Raw genomic sequence first — 24,309 nt, forward strand, 5'->3', positions numbered from 1 at the left:
GGAGCTCCAAAGAAACAACTGGAAGCTTCAGGGGATCTGTTGCAAGTTCTCTATCAGGCTGATCGGTGGTTACAAGAAGTCTCTTCAAGGCACATTGCCCACCTTCAAAGAGGCCCCCTGTGAAGCTGCCACCTTACACCATAATGATGTCTTGTGATTATCAGATGGGCAGCCCCACCAAACTGTCAAAGTTGGGTATCTGACACAGAGGGGAAGGAAAGGATCCAGCCTGCTGCATTACTAAACAGACACTGGTACATTGTGACAGCAACACTTGCATGTCATCAAAAAGCAATTGTGGACACTACCATTTCTGATGCTAAAGGGCCATCAAATCCGTAGAGATTGACAAGCTTCCAATCAATACTGCATATTCTTTCATTTAAGCTCCAGAATTCCATTCTTTTCAGCCCTAGGATCCATTCTTGGGGCATATGCTGAAGTCATGAAGATATAATTACCCTCATGGAAAAGCAGAGTCATGTGGCTGCCCATCCCTGGAAGCAGCTTGTTCCATACTGTATGCTACTTTGTGATTTGGATTTACTTTTGTTTTCTTGCTAGTAGTGCTGGGCTCCAGGTTGAGGGCATGGGGAAGCTCAGCAAGAAGCCACCAGTTGGCCCCTCTCCTCTCTCCTGCCAACTGAACAATATTGTTTCTTTCCTCTGGGTCCAACCACCATCACTTCCCAGTCAGTGGCACCTGATGTTCTTTCTACTTACTTCATTGTTTGCTGTTTTTCCTCCTTCTGGGGCAGAGCAAGTGGTCAGATGACAAGAAATCAGTTTTGGGTAGTCAGCAGTGGCTGAGTAAAATCTCCTATCAAAGTTCAGTCTTCAGTTGTTATTGGACCACAATTCCCATCACCCCTAGCTAGCAGGACCAGACCCAAGTAGACAATAGCTAGATGGCCCAATGTTCTGACTCAGTAAAAATCATCTTCCAGGTTTCCTAACCATAAGACCATGAAAATACAGCTGTTTACTTTAGCTACAAACAAGGCTGAAGCTTTAAAAGCTTTAATATGAGCTTTATAATGACAATCACTTTACCATACATTGTACCAACGATTTTGCTGCATTTTATGTGTGGAAAAGCCACCTTTACCATTTCTGAAGTATTATATAACTATGTCTACCAAAGCAAACTTCTAGATTTCATGGGCTCATGGTTCATTTATTGCACCCATGGCACTTTCTGCCAGAAGGTCCCCAATGCAGCATGCTTCGTTTTAAATAAAGCTTTTACCCTTAAGAAATTTTGGCTGTCAGTATGGTTCTGATTTTGTGTGGAATCTAAATGTACCACTTGCTACCTGTATGGGCAGAAGGGTCAGAATTTTTTAACAGTGAAATGTGCATTTCAAAGTTTCTATTACATATACTTTCAATTAGTCATGTCCAGGCCAAAAAAAAAAAAAGCAAACTTAAGAGATAGCACTTGAGCATGAAAGAAGCTGAGCAACTGCTGTAGAACAGGACATGGATACCCTCCAGCAACTTTAAGTGTCTTGTAAAGGACAACAAGGCAGAAAAATCTGATTCTTGCATCATCACTCTCACCCTTATCTTATACACCCTGCAGCAGGAATTCCAGCTCCTTTCTTCCATGTCAGCCACCCGCTAGGCAGAAAAATAAGATACTGAAAACAGATGTGTGAATTAAAAGGAGAAGAGAATGAGAGGAGGGGAGAGCTGAAGCAAACAAGGTATCAGAAGGCTTCACAAGTAAGCCGGGTTGTCTAACCTCTAGCCCTCCAGATGCTGCGGGACTCCAACTCCCAGACAGCATGGCCAATGCTGGGGGGTGATCAGGGGTTGTGTTTGAACAATATTTGGAGGGACACAGCTTCCCCATCCTTTCCCTAAAGGGACTATACATAACATGGCCTAACACAAAAATTGAAACTAAACAAGAGAAATGGAAATGGAAAAGGGAAGCTGTGTTAACTAAGAGAGGATAGGACTAATCACATTAACAAACGTTCTTGCCAGTTCTGTGGTTAAAAATGATCTGATAACAACCTCCCTCCCCCACTGCCCTCCCCAAAAACCCTTTGTTATTGCAAGTTTTATGTTACAGCCAATTAAAAAAAAACATTTATGGAAGACATTTTAAGCATTACCACTGATTTGCTGATAAATAATATTCTAAATATTAAAAGTTCAAAATTAACAAGATAGCTGGACACTGAAGGATTTTCCCATATGAAAGTAATATATATATATAAATGCAAATCCAAGTGGCACTGAACACCATCAACACTATTATTTGAAAGTACTTAAGCAGTATCAGAGGTACCTAAAGTTCAGATGTTGAGCACTGGAATACAAATCCCAAGTTCCATCTAGCACCAAGTGAAGCATTCAAATTCAAATGCACCAATTAATTGATTTTATCACATGTGTTGCAGCTCCGATAGAAACATGCTGATAGAAAGGGCAAAAGTACAGGCTCAACTGAAAAGGATGACATTTTCAGTCTTTGTGCTCTATAATAGACTTATGAATGAAATACGTTTGACAGCCTGATGTTGACTATTGATAAAAAAAGAAAAAAACCAAATCCGAAATTCTTAGGGGCATAATATAGCTTAGCAGTAGATTTTCGATTCAATGTCATGCAATATCTTCAAACATTCCTTTTACACCTTTCAATAAAGCATTATGTACTTCATACATGACCTTCCCATAATAAAGAGATCATTTTCTTTTTAGCATAATTTAAATGTGCAGCTGAAATCAATAAAATATAATGGTTAAAGCTAGATAACAAATTCAAGGGGGACTGGATCTTTCCCACCCAAAGTGATTATTGTCTCCCAGTTAGGACATGCTTTAAAAATAACCTAGCTGAAACATTCCTCACAGCTAGCTTAAAATCTTCCACGGTTGACCTCTAAATCCTATGTTAAACTAGAAGATCATGGCTTAGCCACGTGTAGTAGTAACAGGACTGAGAAAGAAGTGCAGCAGCCATGATTTTCAGGCCAGGAACTCTCACATTTGCTCATTTGTTCTAAGCCATGGTTTGGCTTGGTGTTTTATGAAATGGATCTCAAACTACCAAGACACTGTGTGAATTTTTTTTGCAAGTGTAAGATAACTATTGGATTTGCCTGTTGTGCTACGGAAGGAACAGGGTTCCTGCTAACGGAACAGCTGTTGCATGAGTGAATTGCCACAATGTGGACATCACCCCACAACTAGTTTAAGCCATTAAACCAATTAATTCAATCTATAAAGAATTCTAAACGATGCTGAACCCATAGAATTTAGAAGAGCTTGGAATCTTGAAGTGATGGGCTGCATTCACTCATTACAGTAAGCCATAGTTAATGGATATATATGCACTGGTGGCTCTCACTTTGTTCCTCCCCAGCAGGAGTGGGAGGAACAAACTATAGCCTCCAGCTTAGTGAGATGGGAACTTGGCCAATGTCACTCAGAACAATAACTGTTTCCAACTTACTCCCAAATATTCTGCCTTCCAATAATTCCACACTGTGTTCACCTTTTCACTTAACTACGAGTCTTCTCTCTAACACAAGTTAACTGTGATCGTTAAATTTCAGAACCACTACTGAGGCATCTAAAGTAAATCATCATTTCAAATAGTGGTTGTGGTGGCTTATTACATGGTTTATATTATAGTAGTAATATAATAATATTTATGCATTGCTTTGCACCTAACACTGGCCAATCTTTGCACATACAGTTTGTAGCAAGTGCCACCACGCAGTGCTGGATTACCAAATAGGCAGAGTAGGCACCGGTCTATGGGCATCACGCCTCTTAGAGGCCCCGCGGCAACAGATCAAAATAATATTGATTTGATCTTGAACAAAAATTACAACCAAGCTTTCTTAGTTCAGTGCTATCCCACTTGAGCATGCGCGTGAGGAAGCTCCTGAGATTTCGACTGCCATGGGGCCTCCACAGGGTTTGATCTGGCACTGACAAAGTGCATTGGTTCTTAGTACCTACTTTTTTACACCTAATATGGGGGGACTTAACTTCTCAGTATTCTAACTGCACATCAAAACTGAGCCTGCTTTAAGATTTTGATTTTGCAGGCTTGCCATAGCTCACTGAATGGGTGGGTGGGAGAAGGCAATGCATAGTTTCGGGGAGGGGGAAGCATCTGGAAGAGGTATATTTTCTACATAATATATATAATGCTGTGGTTCGCTAGGCTGCTGCTTCAGTTTCCAAATTGCACTGAGGTGGTTTTAGTTGTATTTTCTAATCATATATGTGAACTGCTTTGGGCGGACTCTTTTGTGAAAGGCAGCATAGTCAGGGTGAAGGTACTCATTCAGATAAAAGAATCCCCTATGCACTTAACAACAACAACAACAACAACAACAACAAAGTATACATTTTTTCCCCCTTCAATAAACACTGGAGCATGTGTGACCATTATGGGGTTGTGCTTCTGCATTTATAACGCGTTGCCTTGTTTAACAAGGAAGGTGCACTGTAGCATCCGGCCATTTATCAATTGCAGCCAGTTAATGATAGAAGCCTAATCGCTAATTACAAACATGAAAGCGCACCCACTTTAAGGGTAATTAATTATAGGAAACGGGTGGTGAGAAAAGGGGCTTGCAAACCAGTTGATCTAATTTTACAGTGTAAAGTTCTCATTCTCCCTCCTTGCAAATGACACAAATGGTTCAGAGGCACAAACAAAGGAGCCTCAACCTTATTTCTTTCTTTCGTATGATTAATTATTCAATAAACTATTAATTGAAAAATGCAGTTGGATTTCAGAAGCATTCATTTTACTCAGCATATCATTTTGTCTAGAAAGCACCGATTAAGCTGTTCATCAAAGGTGAACAGACAAGGTCAGCTAGGCTGCACCTCTTCAGTTATTCATTATCTTGTCCACAGTAGTAATTAACAACAGAAATATTTCCATAAATCAGAATTTTTTCTGATATTTGAAGCTGATGAACAGCCAGAATATTATATGCTAGTGTTGTTGTTGTTGTTGTTGTTGTTTTGCTGTTATCCAACACAATGCTGTATAAATGTATCAGGTAGAATTTTGTATCAGGTGATAGTTGACCTGGTCTTTTCTTTTTTTAAAAAATGAGGAAACCATCAGCTAAACCTATTTAAGCAAACTTTTTGCTTATGAAGAACACACTAAAGAGCAGATTTACCAATGCACAAGAACACACACATTTATTCAAACCTTTTCATTAGGTCTAGAGACCTTGGCATTACAAATAGCTTAGATGAAAATGTTAATATTCCACGTTGAAAATAAAATTTGATGACATATGTACATACTTTGAGTGATCTTTACTGTACAGATACAGCACACCTATTTTTAAACATGATGTATTAGATTTTTAATTTGTTCCATGTTACTTGACTTACAACTATAATTCAGCAAATACATATCATCAACTAAAGTTAATTTGAATTGGAAAGGGCAGGGAGGGGGGGGATCCTTCGCAGTAAACAAAATTAATTGGATGCAACCAGGGATCTAAATAATTACTATGCTCTCCGTATTTATCACTTACTAAATTTAAAGACTGTGTCACTGTTAAAATGTTTAAATATTTTCAATAATTGTGTTTTCCTTTACAAAATACACATCAATTTGTATCTATTTGTGGGGAAGCATCAAGTAATTCTAAACACATATACCAACTCTTCCATATTTTACTCTAGCAAAATCAGTGGCCAGAAAATAGACTGGTAGATATCTGGGGGATTTTTACAGATTGGCCAGGATTTCTTACACCCTGTTGTTTAACAATTGCAAGAACATTAAGATGTCACTTCCCTCCACCTCTCCCACCCAAATTATACTGCTAGAATGAAAAAAAAGCTTGGGGTAACCATGAGGGAATTTTGAGAGTGGAAGGGCTGAATTCAGTTTAGGTATCTAGATAAGTCTTTCTGCCTGGCTCCTGCTGGGGGATTTGAAGGAGGTCTAGTAAAAAACAGTAACAACATAGATCTCGGGAGCCTGAAGTCTGTGAATGGCTTAATTCTGTAACCTCAGTTTTTGTCACTAAGGTTTTTAATTTCTTTTAATTTTTGTTCATGTTCTCTGAGGTTCAATGGTGTCTGTGCAGGAGAAATTGCTGGTGGCTCATTCTTTGTATCTACTGAAAAGTGAGAGTGAAGGCCAATAGCTAACCTACAGCCTAAGGAAAAAATGGGAGATTATTGTCTTCCAAATGAAGATGGGAAGCCTATGTGTAAATGCTTCCCTAGGTTCCAAAAGTAAAGTCCCTTGACCAAAAATAAAATAAAATAATGTCAACATCATTTTCACTAAGAAGGCATGACAGATTTGTAATTTACTACAAGTGTGACTGGCAACCAAATGGAGTGCTTCTGTTCAGAATTTAAGGAACTCCATTCCATTTCCACCACTATCTCTCATTCCATCACCCCAACCATCAGCATTCCATGATAACCGAGCATGCTCGTCTTCACTGTGCTTCTCCCACTTCATTTTGTTCAAAAAAAAATTGTACCTCTGCATACCACGATGTTCTCCCAAGCTTGTTGATACTCCCCTCTTTTGCATAAGTTGTGCTGTTTCGACTACATACGCATTAACACTTACATGCCTGAACATCAAAATTAAATTTGAGAGATAGGGAGGGCACATGGAACTCTTACGTTGGCAGGTGTGAGTCATTCTATTTTGGAATTTAGCTATCCATCCAAATTCCCTGTGAAGTAGGCTACTGTTAACTTATTACGAGTTGCACTCAGTTTTATTATTATCTAAGGCAATGTAAGTTTATAGTTAAGACATACCTGGAAGCCTTCACAGTCAATTTTATTAGTGTTTCTTTTACACAGCTGAATCTTAGCACAACCTCACCCATTCCCCCAACCTGCTCAAAGGATAACAGCTCTTGAAAAAGAACACTCTGGTTCTACACTCCAGTGGTGCCCTTCTCACTGACAGAAGGCTCTTTGACCCAGCAAACAAACATATCTCTCTCTCTCTTGTAGAACTGAGAGGGAAGACATCTTGTCAATTCCACCTTCAGAACAGTGTATGTAGAAAGTGGTGTGGAGGCTGAATGAGATTAGCAAAACAACAGCAACCCCCCCCCCCCGGCCACGAACCTCCCAGATCCCACTCAAGGAATGTTCACTGGATCAAAGAGCTTCCTGTGTGATGGGCACTACTGGGTGCTATAATCCTAGCCATATTCCACAGAATCAATGTATTTAGCTTTCACCATCACTATAGCAAATCTTACCTGGAGGCATCTCAGGTGGCAAATAGTGAGGCTCTTGAGCACTAACATGAACCCAGTCGAAGTCGTCGTATGGGTCTTGATGGTAATCACAGGGCCCTGGACCATCATTAAAGGTGCAACCCCCTAAAAGAAAGGGAAGGGGGGAAATACATTATGTCTTAAATATCAGATCTAAGAGTACATACATATAATCTTATCCAAAGTGTTTTCTAAAGGGAAAACTACTGAAGCATGCTCACACAGTCAATGAAAAAAGTTCCTGAGTTCCCATACCAGAAGCGCTTTTATAAAAAGAAAATTTGAATAACATTGTCCCTCATCATAAATTGCTTACAATTTGTCAGGTTCAAAGAAATCCCCTCAATGGGTCAGAAATCACAAGCCAAGCAACTCAACTCCATGTGGTTTAGTACTGTGCTCAAAGGCTATGGTCTGAAGGCACACGAGGCCACCACCTTGCTAAAGTAAAGCAGATCTAGTTGTGGCCAATGCATGAATGAATGACTGCCTGGGAACCACATATATACTGTACTGAATTCCACGATGGAAGGAAAGTGGGATATAAATGTAAGAAAATAAATATTTATTTAAAGGAGCATATGAAACGGTGAAAGATGGGTGGGACAAATTGAGTAAGAACTGAGGAGAGACTGCAAAGTAAGGTACAGTACTACAAACACTGAATTAAACTTGACATTCAGCAAAATCCACAGTGAAAAAGAACAAAATGCACTAATACTTGCATTAGCAGAGTTCTAATTTAATGTTATTGACTTACTACTATTGATCAATCAACAAAAGGGAGGAAGATAGAGAGATACGATACAAACCTAAAAACCAATCAACAAGGCCCTAGATCTGAGGATTGTGTCTTTATACAGTCGCTGCTGCTAAGGTAACAAGAATGCCAAGGAAATTTGAAATTCAGCCCATTGTGGGAAGAGGGCAAAGAACTGGCTTTGAAGGGGAGGAATGGTTTTATTTTTGCAATTCAGTGTAGTTTCAGATGTTTTGCTTCAAGAAAAGCTGAAGAACACAGAATGAATGTAAGGGCGAATTAAAATTCTGCTAGGAGAACTACAGCGGGTATGGAGAAGCAGAGATGGGTGCCATATGTTGTTGGACTGCAACACCAACCTCACACCAACGTGATGGGCAAACATTCCCCATTCCTGAAATACAGTATAGGTCTTGCTCCAGAAGCATGTATACTGCAAGGAGGGAAGTTACATGAAAGAACAGGTGGCGTCGTGTCTCTTCTACAAGCAAAACTTGCTACGTTGTATTTGATATTAAGTGAGAAGTAGGCTCACTTAATATCTTATGCCTTATGGGGGATGCGGGTGGCACTGTGGAGCCTAGGGCTTGCCAATCGGAAGGTCGGTGGTTCGAATCCCCGCGGCAGGGTGAGCTCCCGTTGCTCTGTCCCAGCTCCTGCCCACCTAGCAGTTCAAAAGCATGTCAAAGTGCAAGGAGATAAATAGGTACCGCTCCGGCGGGAAGGTAAACTCTGTTTCTGTGTGCTGCTCTAGTTTCACCACATGACCTGGAACAAACATGTCTGTGGACAAATGCCGGCTCCCTTGGCCAGTAAAGCGAGATGAGCGCCGCAACCCGAGTCGTTCGCGAGTGGATTTAACTGTCAGGGGTCTTTTACCTTTACCTTTTTAGGCAATCTTAATTACAGAATAGAGACATTATAAGGAGAAGTGTTAGGAATAAGTTGTGCTTTTTTTTGAAAAATAACTAAACAAAGATGAGCACAAAGACCTTTTTTCAAAATCAAAGGTAATAAACCTTCATTTTAGTCTTAAGGGAATGCAACAGATCTTCCCTCCCTCAGGAGAGGGAAGATTAAAAATGGGGAGAGGCTGCAGCTCAATGGAAGACCACATGCTTTGCATGTAAAAGGTGCCAACTTAGATCCATGGCATCTTAAATTAAAAATGATCAGGCAACAGGTGACAATGACCTGTTTGATGACCTTTGTTTGATTCCTTGGAAAGTCATAGCCAGCTTGAGACAATACAGTGTAATGGACAAACAGTCTAATACAGTGGTACCTCGGGTTACAGACACCGCTAACCCAGAAATAGTACCTTGGGTTAAGAACTTTGCTTCAGGATGAGAACAGAAATCGTGCTCTGGTGGCGTGGCGGCAGCAGGAGGCCCCATTAGCTAAAGTGGTACCTCAGGTTAAGAACAGTTTCAGGTTAAGAATGGACCTCCAGAACGAATTAAGTTCTTAACCCGAGGTACCACTGTACAGTGTAAGGAATGTGCATCAGCTCTGTGTGGGAGCCAAATAACGAGGCAAATCGGGTGGTTTGGGAGGTTCCCTCCCTTTCTGGGAAAAAGCACAATGACAGTGACATTGACGCCCCCAGTTGAATCAGAGGACTCCCCACAAAGGCTTGAACAATATCTCTTTGTTTCTGTGCTTCCTGTAGGTTTCTCTTGGTCTACTGGCTTGGCAAGAGGTGAAGCTGCCCAAAATGTTGCCTGCAGAGCTCTGGATTGTTTTTGGTTTGGTAATATTTTTAAAAGTTGAAAGTGTCTCGCGTGGTTTTTAATAGGAGGGGAAAGAGAACAAAAGCATCAAATGACCCAGGGCTGTCTTTTGCATACTCTGCAAATGGAAACTACAGTCTAATTCCCACATAAACAATATGAGCTAGATGGGACCACTGGTCTGACTCAAAACAAGGCAGATTCCAATGACCCTATTCCTGATTTTCAATACATGTACCTTTATTACAATGATCAGTTTGACAGGTTCAAATTTGTCACTATCTCCTGACAAAGCCACTGTTATTTGGTGCTTTTCACATTTTCATCCCAAAACATGTACTGTATCTGCTTTTAACAGGTGAGCAGCCATGCATTTCACAACACCATGTATTAACTGGCTACTATTTTAGAGGCTACAAACTGTCAACCTTCCTATGTATCAATACTGATACAAAAGTGCTAAAATGCAGCTAAAAGCTATCCCAGTAGTAAAGCATAATGTTACACCAAATTGGCACCAACTGAGAGTTCAACTATGAGTAATCTCAGCTGCTTTATACATCCATGTTAATAGGCACACACTCTTTAAGGTTTAAACCATGCACATTTTTCATTACTGTGTGACGAAGGAGGAGAAGGTGCACTATATTAATAAAGGAATGGCACCACTGTCTGCACAAAACGATAACACTGATCAAAAGGTCTATTCATACCACAAAAGTTCAAAAACCTTATCAATGCATTCACTGGGAGCATTGCTGGGGGGGCAATCTATAATTTTTAAAGAAAGAAAATGCAGAATTGTATCGTGTAGTTTTGTTTCTGTTGTTGTTGTTTAGTCGTGTCCAACTCTTCGTGACCCCATGGACCAGAGCACGCCAGGCACTCCTGTCTTCCACTGCCTCCTGCAATTTGGTCAAACTCACGTTGGTAGCTTCGGGAACACTGTCCAGCCATCTCATCCTCTGTCATCCCCTTCTCCTTGTGCCCTCAATATAAGAGGCTTGCCTACTCTTCATATGTAGATTTATTAATTAGCATTATGTAGGGTTGCTATATTCCATACAGTGAAAATCTCGACAGAAAAGTTGTTGAGATTTTTTTTTAAAGTTTTGCCATTTTTGAGCTATTTGTATGCCATTATGGAACTTCTACAAGAAACTAACCGTTTGCAACAACCAAACCTAGACTATAACCATACTATAGACTTCTAGTAGGAATCTTTATGCAGTGGATATCAATTAATTACTGAAAACAATATATTAATAATAATAATAATAATAAAATAAACAACTGCTTAATAGCCAAAATGGCTTCTAAGTGGTTTGCAGTTCTAAACCAGTTATAAAAATATGTCCAATAATTATTAAAATACACGATGAAACAATTTCATCAAAACATTACAAACATCCAGAATTAAAATGTGCAATAAATTTAAGATCATTAAAACAGCATAATTAAACAATTTAATGGGCAATTAAAGCTTATTAAATCAAGAGGTGCAGGTCAGGAGATTTCAAGTGTATTTATACTTTAGAATGTGGTCAAATTAAATCAGATATTATGCGATAAATAACCTTTTCAACCAAATTCAATTGCCAACATCTCTGGAGAAGGGCCATTGCTCTGTAGTACAGCCTATGCCAAGGTCAAACCTTGGTATCTTCAGTTGAAAAAGATCAAACAGGAGGTGATGGGAATCACCTTATCCTCAGAACTAGTCAGAGGCGGCAATATTGAGCTGGATGGACCAGTGATCTTTCTCAGCATGTCAGCTTTGTATGTTCACTTTAAGCAATAATATTGTGGGAAACAAGCATACTAAATGTATAAAATTCTGTATCAGAGTTTTATGCCTATCCTGAAATCTATACATCAACCGAGTCACTGAAATAGGATCATGTAATACCCAGTGGCAGTAATCTTCTGCAGATTACATGACACAAGGTTCATAACAGATCTGCTTTAATAAGTTGGCCATATTTTCATGGAAAGTGAAGGGACAGGTCACAAGTGGAACTGACAGTATGCACTGCAGTTTACAAAACAAGTCTAATGAACTCTATAGTCAACCATCTGTATAACCTATTTCCAAACCTGCTATTTTGGCATGTACCCAACATAGCACTACATGGATGCTCCATCAGTGCAATGATTTCTGCTTACATAATATAACTTTCTCCCCCTCTTCTCCCCTGAGCCACACCCTCAAGAGTTTTCAGAGTTCCCACAACCCCCTGGAGCTGATTTGGGTAGGGTGCTGGCTTCACAGGGAGAGGAGAGTGGGGTGCTGATGAGGTGGCTTTAGTTGAATACTGTACTTTGTCTTCATACAACGTTACATGATTTATTGTTATGGCATAACCTTTGTTCAGGCCTTCTATTAAACCACACACTTGGTACAAGTTCAGAAAAGTGTGTTGAACCAAAGCACACTAGGTTAAAAGCTTCCCCTTAAGGATTAAGTATTGCCACAACCATGATGTTTCTAAACATGCTCACCTGAAGCAAAACCTGAAGAGGTTCAAGTTGAGGGTGGATGGGAACTTGGAAATGAGTTAGAATCTGAAACACTCCTACTAGCTCAATCAGTGAAGGTGTCGCTCCACATTTATCAGAAGAAGTGGCAGATACTGACATGCATTTATCATCAAGATCAGCCAACTTTGGGAGGGGGGCAGCAGTGGGGGGAAATCCACTCCTTAGGAAATAATGGAGAAAATTCAAAATGACTGGATGTTGTTTGGTAGCAAACAGAACTTTAATATCTCTGACAACGCTGGACTGGTTTTCTAAAGCATCTAAAATCAGTTCTATTTCCACCCGAGTGAAGTATTTTATATATATTAGGCATTTATGTATCACTTTAGATTGTCAAACAAAAACAAAGAGCACTGTTTTCTACTCAGCTGATTGCTATGTCAGAGCAACTGTCAAGGATGGCAGATTACAGAATGGAAAGGGGGGGGAGGCGAGAAAACGTACCAGGAAACAACATTAAAGCCTCTGAAAAGTTACAACATTATTCTCACCGAGGGACCTTTTTAATCAGCATCTGTCATGACAAAACTTAATGTTCAAATCTTGCCTGCTTTTAAAATTATAATAGTGCTAGAACCATTCTGCAGCAAAACCTTCCATTGCTATAGAAAGTTAAACTGATAAAATGAAGAGTGGTATTCCTTTAAGCAATGTTATCATTGTCTGCTGTCACAATACCAAATTGACATACTGCTTTAACACACATGCCTTAAGGGCAGCCATTACCCTTTTTAATGGCTTAAGTGCCCTCAAGTATATAAATGTAAAAGTACCAATGGATCTCACATGGACTCGTTTGGAAGATTAATGTTCCTAATTGCTGTCCTTCAAAGCCCCTATTAATTTTAGGAATCTAAATCCTGATTAGTGCTAAGTAGTGGCGACAGTGCACAAGCAACTTCAGAGTTTGCCATTTACAGCTTGCAAAAACAAAACAAAAACCAGCCAAGCCAGTAAGGGTAAATTTCCACTGTGCACAGCAATGGAATGCACACTGGGTTTTTAATTCGGTTTTTAATTCAATTGGTTACAAACTAAACTCAAAGTAAATTTGTACTTGGGTGTTTTGACCCATCTTGTAAATGTACTGATACAGATTGAGACTGACACCCAGCATTTCCAGGCTCGTGCCCATTCTGCTGTGATTGGCGCCAAAGGAACCGGCCTGAAGCAGGGTAAGTTTGGGGACCCCTGGCCTAGGCTTTCTCAGTAGCAGCCCCTAAACTGTAGAATTCCCTGCCCATGGGGGGTATGTTTAATATCTTCATTGTACAGCTTCCACTGTATGCTGAAGATGCAGCCTTTTACTCTGTTGTGTGGGACTCACCACTTTTGTGGTAGCTATACTGTTCTGTTGTGGCTGCATTATGTTCAGAAAACATAATGACATGATAGTTTATTGCAAAATTAAGAATATGTGGCATGTATCTCATACATTCAGCAAAGTCTAGTTCCCCCTCCAAATAAATTTCAATACAAATTACAGAAGCATTAAGTATATGAAAATATAATTAAGAACCATGAATCAGCATAGTCTATTATATGTTTTAAATGTCACTAGTGTGCATATATTCCCAAGGGTTGTAGGTTAAGAGGATAATAAGAAACCACACTTCCCTGTGGTGAAAGCACACAGTTTTTATTCATCAACATGGGCAAAGCTGCATCATAATGTACCATTTTACTGCTGTAGACAGTGCCCCCCCCACACCTTTGTCTGCACATTTGGCTGCCGTGTGAAGGGTCTCTATGCACATAACGCTCCTCCATGTGAGCTCCTTCAATACACCAAATGAGCACACAGTAGGTGGCAGGGGTGCCATCTATGTGGGGCCGTGGGGGCTGAGCTCCAACCCCCAAATCTCAATGAAGGGGCAGCCACTCTCTCACACACACACGTCACACACACACACACAGGGCATCAGCACAACATGTCAGCATGCTCTGCGGCATGCGCGAGTGACATCATCACGCCACGATGTGTGTGCACCCGACATGCTGACGTCACATGGTCCCTCGATCACAGGGTCAAGGGGGCACGCCTGGTGGTGGGTGTGGCCATTCTGCACAATGGCGGGGCAAGGCTAGCACATGCACCCATTCTTTCAAACATGGGGCGGTGTTTAAAACCACTAATATAAAAAGCAATGTAAAAACAAATTGATCAATGTAATCAACTTACCTCTCATCTGAATACTTCACTAATATTTCCAAAGAGCATTATCATCCCCTAATGACATACCAAATAAATAAGAAACTGCCAAGACTCATTTCAAAACCCAGGCAGAATGCCAGCTAATCAGGAATTAACACTACAAATTAGATATGACATGGTATATCTGGTGCGTATTTCCTTTCAAGCCAAAGCCATTTCTTCATCCATAGTTGAGGTTAAAAATAACCCTGATATTTAGGAAACACTGAATGTTACTAAAACTGATGCAAATTAAACTCAATCTGAAGTGTACTAATCGAGACTAATCTGAGGGGAGCAATTGACAGAAAGCAACTGGAAATATGAAAAGGCTGCATATTGTTCACACCATGCTATCTCAGAATATATCAATTAGCTTTCAACCTCTCAGATCACTGTACTTCAGGTACTTCATCATCATCATCACCATCATCATTATTATCATGTAGCCAGGAAATAGGAAAAAACATGATTCAACAAGTAGGAATACATACCAGTCAAATTCAGGAAAAAACCAGAGACCTATACAGTCATCTGACACAACAGCAAACAGAATGCTACAGAAAATTACACCTCTCTTTGGACTCCTTGAAATCTGATTCTCTACTTCCTTTCTAGCTTGAGTTTCCAAAAGCATGAGATGCTGCGTTTCCCCATTTGCTCTACCATCTAAGGGCAAAATCTTCTCTCATGATGGAAGAGCTTCCTGCCAGCATATCAGTTAGCAAAGGATGTAGTGCTGTCATCTCCTCTGCACATTCAGCGCAAGTCAGAGGTCAGAGGCTCCACAAGAGCAGGGCTCCTAGTCTCATGAAAAAACCTATAAACTGAATACACAGAGGTCAAGGGAGCTCAAGAGTGGGACATGGCCCCACTCATTATAGCACAAAACTTGTGGGTGGAAAGAAGGAAAAGGGGGTAATGTAAACGGGATGGGAATGGCTCATCCCACACATTGCCTGACTAAAAAACCCCAGGAAGAATGCAGAGAGATCTGGAACAGAGAATTGCCACTGAACAGCAATACGTACAGTAGTGATGGAGGCAACATGGAAATAGAGGTAATCACCCAAATGGGAAATTCCATGTGTTCTTTACTACAAAGAAGTAGTGGTGAAAGGAACACCTGAAAAAGCAAGTACAATCCCGTGCAAATTCTGCACATTAAAATTGCACAATCCTTTGTGCAGACTGCACCAGTAGCCACTCCATGAAGAGGACAGGTTAACTGGAAGGGGATCTGGATAGGTTGTGCATGAGTGCTACATAGTTTTCAGATACAGTGGTAAATTGGTTCTCGAATGGCTTAGTTGTCGAACAAATTGGCTCCTAAATGCCGCAAACCTGGAAGTAAGTGTTCCAGTTTGAGGACGTTTTTTGGAAGCCAAATGTCCAAACGGTTTCCGCTTGAGTGCAGGAAGCTCCTGCAGCCAATCAGAAGCTGTGCCTTGGTTTTTGAACAGTTTTGGGAGTCAAATGGACTCCTGGAACGGATTAAGTTCAAGAACCAAGGTACCACTGTATAGGAAAGAAAAAGGAAAGGGTGGCACAAAGCAGTGGTTGTTTACATTTGTCAGATACAATTTTCAGAGACAGGTGCCAAATAAGCTTCATTATCATTTTTAAGGAGAATACTATGAGACATTGAAGGACAAATTGCAAGGGGCTCGGGTTATATACAGAACAATACTCAAATAGCCATTATAATGGAATTGCTCGGCCACCCCAAAATGAGCCTTCAAAAGTCTTACAATATTTTGCAAACAATGAGGGTACATATGGGATAGACATGCACCCACTATTTCCACAATGCATGGAACATTCCCAAGTGACAGGGAAAAGTGACATGCCAGGTGGCTGGAAACTGCAGCAAACATAAAGCTACCATTGTCTATTACCAAGCATCTGGATTAATGCATCAACTGCAACCTGAATCTTTCCCCTTTCAAGTAATTCTCTAGTTGGCTGAATGCAAAAATGACATCAGATATTCTATGGAGTAAATAATGATAATCACTTCTAAGCCAATTTCACATTCAGTAACACCTTCAGTGATCTCAGGAGATACCAGTGTGGTGTCAAAGGGTTGCAGAAAGTGCTTTAGACAGGTTTGGCAAAACATCTTACTGTAGAAAAGCTCTGCTGCAACCTAATTAGCAGTGACAGAACAGAAAAGAACTTGAATCTTCTGCAGCTTACCTGTCATTTGAGACTCACATCCTCATGAATACTGGACTGAGGATGAAAGGAAGCAATATTCTGCATAACACAAATAGGCAAGATGGTCTTAGTTTTACCACACAACTTACAAATCCTATTTAATCAATGCCTATTTGTTTCTATTTCAACATGCTTAGAAAAGAATACGGTTGTTTTACAGGAAACTGATTGCTCTGTGGCCAATATGTAGCCTCCCTTTCTTATTAAAAGCTAGTTTTACTCATATGTTATTTCAAATTAATATTAAAAATTGTAGCAGCAAATAAAATGTTGCATTTCAGACATGGGAGGCCAGTCATGATCACTCAAGTTACACTGCCTTTGATAAATAGTTCCCTTTGCTTATTCAAAAATGATCAAACCATTCTTTTTCCTGAAAATATACTTGCTGGGATACAATGTGTCCCACACACTTAGGCACAAATGCATTCTCCCCCTTTTTTAAATATTGCCAATCTTTAGTACCAAGCCACTGAATAGGGGGACATTTTCAGCGCATAGTTCAAGCTCCTGCTAGTGGCAGGCATCCGTAAAACCAAATGATGAATGTGTTTCTGCTCTGTGACCCTGCTCCTTCAGAAAAAGTGCAACGCCATCCAGAGTAGGCTATCTACCTTATTCTCTGTCTAGAGATCTACTTAAAGGTAAAGGTAAAGGGACCCCTGACTGTTAAGTCCAGTCGCGGACGACTCTGGGGTTGCGGCGCTCATCTCGCTTTACTGACCGAGGGAGCCGATGTTTGTCCACAGACAGTTTTTCCACGTCATGTGGCTAGCATGACTAAGCCGCTTCTGGCAAAACCAGAGCAGCACATGGAAACGCCATTTACCTTCGCACCAGAGCGGTACCTATTTATCTACTTGCACTTGATTTGCTTTCGAACTGCTAGGTTGGCAGGAGCAGGGGCCGAGCAACGGGAACTCACTCCATCACGAGGATTTGAACTGCCGACCTTCTGATCGGCAAGCCCTAGGCTCTGTGGTTTAGACCACAGCGCCACCCTTACTACGATCAAATTCTGCCTTATCTGATTGAGCATTAGTTTATTGATCCTCATTGTTGTGACCACTAGTGATCCCAGCTCACTCAGGGATTCCACTGACTCTCTGGGATCCAAGGAGAAGAAGAGATAATAGAATATCTTCATAATGGCACTGAATCCCATTTTGTTGAATTACTGTTCCCAGTAGTTTCATGTACACATTACATTAAAATAGAAAGCTGAGGAATTAGTATTTGTCACATGGGATGAAAGAGGATTACATCAGCACCATCTTCTGGACCTTACCTGTCAGAAAGGAATGCCTTTCTCAGATAATCTTGCCAGATGGTCTAGACCAGCCTTCCCCAACCTGGTATCCCACAAATGTTGGACTACAACTCTCATCAGCCCCAGTCAGCACAACAGTGGCTATGCTTGCTGGTGCTGATGAGAGTTATAGTCCAAAGTATCTGGAAGACACCCCATTTCTCCCTCCCTTCAACCAGTGCACCAGAATAGTTTGTCCCTAAATCAGGCCTGGAAAAAAGATCAAAATGCATAGAGAAAAATTATTCCAGGAGAGACTTCCTGTTTCTGGTCCATATGATGGCGGACGCTCTCTCTACATTGGAGAGAGGTGCAAGTGGCAGAGAGGAGAGCAAAAGGGGCTAAAATTGCTCTCTGAAACATCCCAGCAGTACAGGAGGACTAGGAGGCCTGCTGACGCCTCAATGCTTCCCTCCTCAGCAGATTGCAGGGGGGAGGGAGGCGCTGGGTGCTAAGTCCACTGCCATGATGCAAGACCCCTGGGTCTGCCATCAAGAGTGGGGGATCACCCTTGTAATTTTCGAACTCAAGTGGCATAAAGCAAGGGCACTCACTGGAAAGGATGTTTGCTATCAGAACTGCAGACTAAACGGCTGTAAAGGACTGAGGTTTGAGATCAGAAAGGATTCAAAACCTGTTGGGAAGTGGAAAATGGAGAGGGTGGCTTCTTTGTTATATTTTGAAGTCTCTTGGGTTATTTGGAGACTGTCTCCTGAAATAATGATTATTGAAATAATGATTAATGACTACAAGTGAGAATCTGAATCTGTGTATGGAATGTTTAAAGGATAAAAGAGGGGGCGAGCCTTTCTATTATTATTATTATTATTATTATTATTATTATTATTATTATTAGGTGTTTGAGAACTCCCCCTGAAAAAAGCTGTGGAAATTTGGATCTAGAAAATTTGAGATAAACTCTTGTTATTCTTGATAAGGCTAAAGTAAATTCTTGGTGTGGTGGTGCAAAGAGAATACACTGGAACCTCGTGTTACGGATGGGATCCGTTCCAGAGGCCCATTCATAACATGGAACTGACGTAAGCTGAAGCGCCATGTCTGCGCACAGCATGATTTAGTGCTTCTGCGTGTCCACGAAGTGTGTTTTAGTGCTTCTGCACATGTGCGAGCAGCGAAACCCAGAAGTAACCTGTACTTCCGGGTTGCCATGGGACGCAAGATGAAAACATGCAACCTGAAGCGGACGCAACATGAGGTATGAGGTATGACTGTAGACTGTGAACAACATGGAGAGATTTGGCAACTCCAATTGAGAGGCAGTGCAGACTCTTAAGTATGTTGATGGAAAGCAGGAAGGGAAAGCGGTCCCAGACTCTCTGCTGGATGGTACTGAAATACCTCCCAGGCCCCCATGCTGATGAGATTTAAAGGAGAAGAAAATGGAGAGATCTTGGAACTTGTTGCGAACAAAGGCGAGGACTGTCGCTTTCAGACAACAATGTACTTCTTGGAGTATTATGGAATGGAAGTGCCAGGCTGGGGAGGGGGAGGTGCAACCAGAGTCAACCTTGAGATACCAGCTATGCCAGGGGTGCCCAAACTTTTTTCAAAGAGAGCCAGATTTGATGAAGTGAACATGTGTGAGGGCCGACCAAAGTTGTTGAACTTTTTTTAGGATTGGAGTTGTTGAGCTTTTCTTACAATTTTACCCCAAAGTTGTTGAGGTGTTTTTTTTTTTTTTAGGATTTCCCCCCTGGACATATGGGGGCTGGATTAAATCAACCAGCAGGCCGGATTAGGCCCCCAAAACGGACTTTGGACATGCCTGAGCTATGCACTGAACAACAACCCGAATAGTACTGCAGGCACCCAGAAAGGAATGCCGCTCAAGGTCATCTTTGGGAATGGAGACGTTTGATATAATTGGCAGAGGATAAGGCCAATGAAGATTTACCTTTTATATATGAAGGTTATATATCAGAACTGTCATACACTGAATGAAAGGAAAATAAGTATTATATTCTCACTTGAAGTTTTACAAAAGTATGTAAATGCTTTAAATAATCTTTCAACACGAATGGAAACTGCTAAGAATACAGCTGACAATTAAGGGATGATTTTGGGTAATGGGTTGTAACTGGAGATAATGTAAAATACACAGTAATATTAGAAGCTAAGGTTGCATCAACAATGGTGAGTGGGAAGTCGTTTAATGAAAACTGTATTAATTTGGTATTATTTTATAATAATCTGTGACGACTGGATTGAAATTTGGAACATCAATAAAAATAATTGGTGAAAGAAAGAAAGAAAAATTACTCCAGGAGAACCTAGAGATCACATAGGCCCTTGAAGGAATCTTGTTTTGCAGGAAATATTAGAAGGGAGTTGTTGGCAAGCAATTTGTTTCACCTACACTAGTGAAGGAAAATTCGTGGGGAAAGGAAGGAAACATGAGACTTTTCAGTTTTGGTTCATCTAAGGAAGAAAGGTAAATTATTTCAGCGGTCAGAGAGTGGCCTGGAGCTTATACCACTTGTCACTATGTATATCCAAGAAATACTTCCCTACAGACTGCAGATTGCCTCTGATCATGGATCATGCAACACTGAGCTACTTAGCTTTACTAAACTGTAATGCCAACAGGACAGCACCGCAAAACAGAAACAAACCCGGTAAAATTCAGAAGATAGATAGATTAATCCAAATGAGAAGAAGCAAGATTGATTCTACGCCATTTTGAGCACAGAGCTCTTTTTCAGGCAACAAGGAAAAGTAGACATATTAGATTGCCTCAAATCATGAATCTCCAACACAGTTACTTTTCAAGCTTTACTAGACTGAACAGCACCATGAGAAAACATAGACAACAATATATAGAAATATATTAAGGGGGAAAGCCTTCATAAACAGCAGTAACCTCCAAACAATAAAAGCCGCTTAAGACCATATAAAAATCAATATTTCATAACTGGCACATAACACATTGGAAATACCGCACACACAACATAAGAATGCTAACATCAATCACCAATGGATTTAAACCTATAATACCTTATTTGCACTAGATAGCCATTGAATAACAAATATGCAGTTAAGTGAAACCTAGGTGGAATCTATAAAAACTGTTTGGAAAATGCTTTTCTCAAAGCGTTTTTATAAATACATTGAATTTTCCATAAGGCTCGCCATTGCCATCTGGTGTCACATTGTATATTGCACTTCAAACACACTTAAAATGTTTTATTTGCAGCTGTATAGCTGAGTCCTTACTCTTTTGGCAACTTTGTATGGGTGTTGAATGAACATTTCAGCATTCTTAAGACTGAAGAGCTAAACCCTGTATTGTTGAATTGTAGGTGTTTCTTTTTATATTATATGAAACTGCTATATCTTCCCAATGGTCCAGAAAGCAAGGAGAAGAAGCCAAAGGCTTCCATGTAGTGGCTGGTGTGCTAGCAGTTATTAAGCCTCAAAATTAGCTTTTGCCCACTACCAACATCTTCCCTTCTGGTTTTCAAACACTATACAAGTAAGAATTTCAGCACTAAGCATTCAGTAATAATACTTGCTAAGCCTGGCACACACAAAACTAGCTGGCAGGTAACCTATGGAAGACAAGCTGCAATACTTGGTAGAAATTTATTTGCAGGGTATGGTAACCATACATAACCAAGCTGCCTAACACCAGATCACATGACCATTAGTTCATCAAGCTCTCTGCTGCCCCACACAAATTAGAAGCACCTTTCCAAGATTTCAGATAAAATGTTGTATTGCAAGCATAGCTATTTGCGTCATTGGGGTGTATTTAAATATTTGACTCCCCTCCCAACTCACGAGGCAATGGAGAATGCCTACAACAAGTTTGTGCATCCAAGGAGGGCAAGCCATAGGAAGGATGATATATTGAAAGCCTTCTTATGCCAAATTTCCAAGCTCAAATCCTTTTGTGCAATCTCAGTGTTGCCCATTACACTTATCAGTACAGCCTCTGTAGAGCCCCAAAGAATCTGTGGGCATATTGTACAAAACCAAGCGCAGTGCATTTAATATATCTTAAACTTCCATTTCAGAAGGCATTATTCCTACATAAGTCATACCATTAATTGTTTGCAATGGGAGTCTGAGTGGCGGTTGGCTTTCCTTTATCCTTATATAGTGTATGAGAACTTCAAAAAATCCTGCAAAGATTATACAATATCTTTCTGGTTAATGAAACCAATTCATATGCACTTTTCACTATTCTCAGGTGTAGCAGCAGGGATCAGATAGACTTAATTAACGGATCTGTCACTGCTGCAACCCTATCTCAGGTACCTTAAAGAAATCACTTAGCATCTGAATGGTTCCACAATACGGTAAGGAGCACTGAAAATAAGGTTTATAAAACACACAGAACCGCTTTATATTGAAACACACCTGAGACCAGGCCTATTTGCTCTTTCTGGCATACAGCTTGTGGGGGTGCCTGGGAAGAAACTGGCTCATAGACAAAGGGATTATGGGGACCAATGGGGACCAGTTCCTCTGCAGTCAAACATGTAGCTCAGTAGGTGTCCCTTGTAGGTGGCTCTTTTCACCAAGGTTGGAGCTACAAAGGCTGTCCTTCAACAACAGACACTTAACACTGTAAAACAATAGAGACAAACATCTCTCTCCAGCAGCCTCTAGTGATTAGCTGAGAAGGACCAAAAAAAAAGTGTCATTCCAATTTTAGAAAATGACATCTCTTGGCCTCGGGGTTAGAGCTATGAAGGAGCTGCTGAAGTACAGAATACTAAAAAAATAAAATGTCAGCTTAAAATGCAATGAGTAAAAAGCCAAGGGACTGCACTCAGACAACCTCATATACTTACCTCTGCCTTTGGGCAGCCAGAGCTTTTTCGTCATTCATCCAGAGTTGAAGGGGGAAGGGGCGAAACAGTTTTTTGGGTTTTTTTGCTATGAGCAAGAATTATTTAAGACTGGCTGCAGTCCTTAGAGGACTGAGAGTCTACTTTAACAGAAGTCTTTGAGGTTCGGACAGCGAACAGATTACAGTACTGTACTAGGAAGACTAGCTCCCCACCCCCACACCTTCCATTAAGTATCAGTAATATTGCCATACTGCAAAGGAAACAAATTAACTTTGTACTGTGGCATGCTGCTCACCATTTAAACATACAGTGGTACCTCTAGCTGGGGGTGCCATTTGCACCCCGAAAAGTTCGCAACTAGAGCACCTTTTCTGCACATGTGCATGGCGCAAAAGCTGAAAGTCCGTAATGAGAGAGGAATGCAACACGAGGTATGACTGTAAATGGAGAGAATGCATGGGGAAAAAGCACACAACGTTATGCATTTAAATGTTTCCTTCCAACAAGGCCATGTTTTATTAAAAAATAAAGCGTGCTGTATTTATTTTATATACTGGGGTGAGGAGTATTTTCTGAATGCCAGCTGCTGAAAACTGTAGGAGGGAATTTTGTGTTCAGGTCCTGCTTGTTGGGCTACCACAGGCCACCAGGACCACTGTCCACACTCGAAGGTGGGAGGTGAGGATTTCCCCACTCCCGTTATTGAGAACCTCAATGCAAGAAAATAAAACAATAAAAGTGTCACTAAAAAAAGTTTACAGCCATAATTCAAAACATACAGAAAGTTAAAACCATAATAGAATAGGCGAATCAAAACTCATATTCATATGACAAGCCAAGTGGACTTTCTTGTTGCTTTTGAATACTAGCTGCTTGGAATGTGCAAAGCATTCCACATGCATTAGCTCAGTAATCCTTACAAATATTCCGAAAGGCAGCTTGGCATTATTAACCCTATACTGAGTTGGAGGTCTGAGGCAGAAGGAGGAGGAGTTTGGATTTGATATCCCGCTTTATCTCTACCTTAAGGAGTCTCAAAGTGGCTAACATTCTCCTTTCCCTTCCTCCCCCACAACAAACACTCTGTTGCGCCAAGAGAAACACAAGAGTTGCGCCAAGAGACTTCAGAGAAGTGTGACTAGCCCAAGGTCACCCAGCAGCTGCATGTGGAGGAGCGGAGACGCGAACCCGGTTCACCAGATTACGAGTCTACCACTCTTAACCACTACACCACACTGGCTGAGTGACAATGGTGTAACTATTACCACCTTAACAAGTTCATGGAAGAGATGGCATTTTTGAATAATAATAATAATAATAATAATAATAATAATAATAATAATAGAGAGACTGCTCAATTCACAATGCATTTTCTACTCAATCATATACTTATTTCTTAGCAGACATGTATAGGATAGCATTGTCAGGCCATTATATTAGAGCAGCAAGCTACTCCAA

General features: G+C 40.6%; 1 protein-coding gene across 1 annotated transcript in view; it reads right to left on the minus strand.

Moving 5' to 3' along the window:
• The window catches only part of PTPRK (protein tyrosine phosphatase receptor type K), a 332,596-nt gene that overhangs the window by 244,001 nt on the left and 64,286 nt on the right, over window positions 1-24,309 (minus strand). The window contains 1 exon segment of the mRNA XM_033143751.1: window positions 7,257-7,379. Coding sequence (XP_032999642.1) covers window positions 7,257-7,379 — 123 coding nt within the window.

The sequence above is a fragment of the Lacerta agilis genome, chromosome 3, assembly GCF_009819535.1.
Source record: "Lacerta agilis isolate rLacAgi1 chromosome 3, rLacAgi1.pri, whole genome shotgun sequence".
In the NCBI taxonomy this organism is placed as follows: Eukaryota; Metazoa; Chordata; class Lepidosauria; order Squamata; family Lacertidae; genus Lacerta; species Lacerta agilis.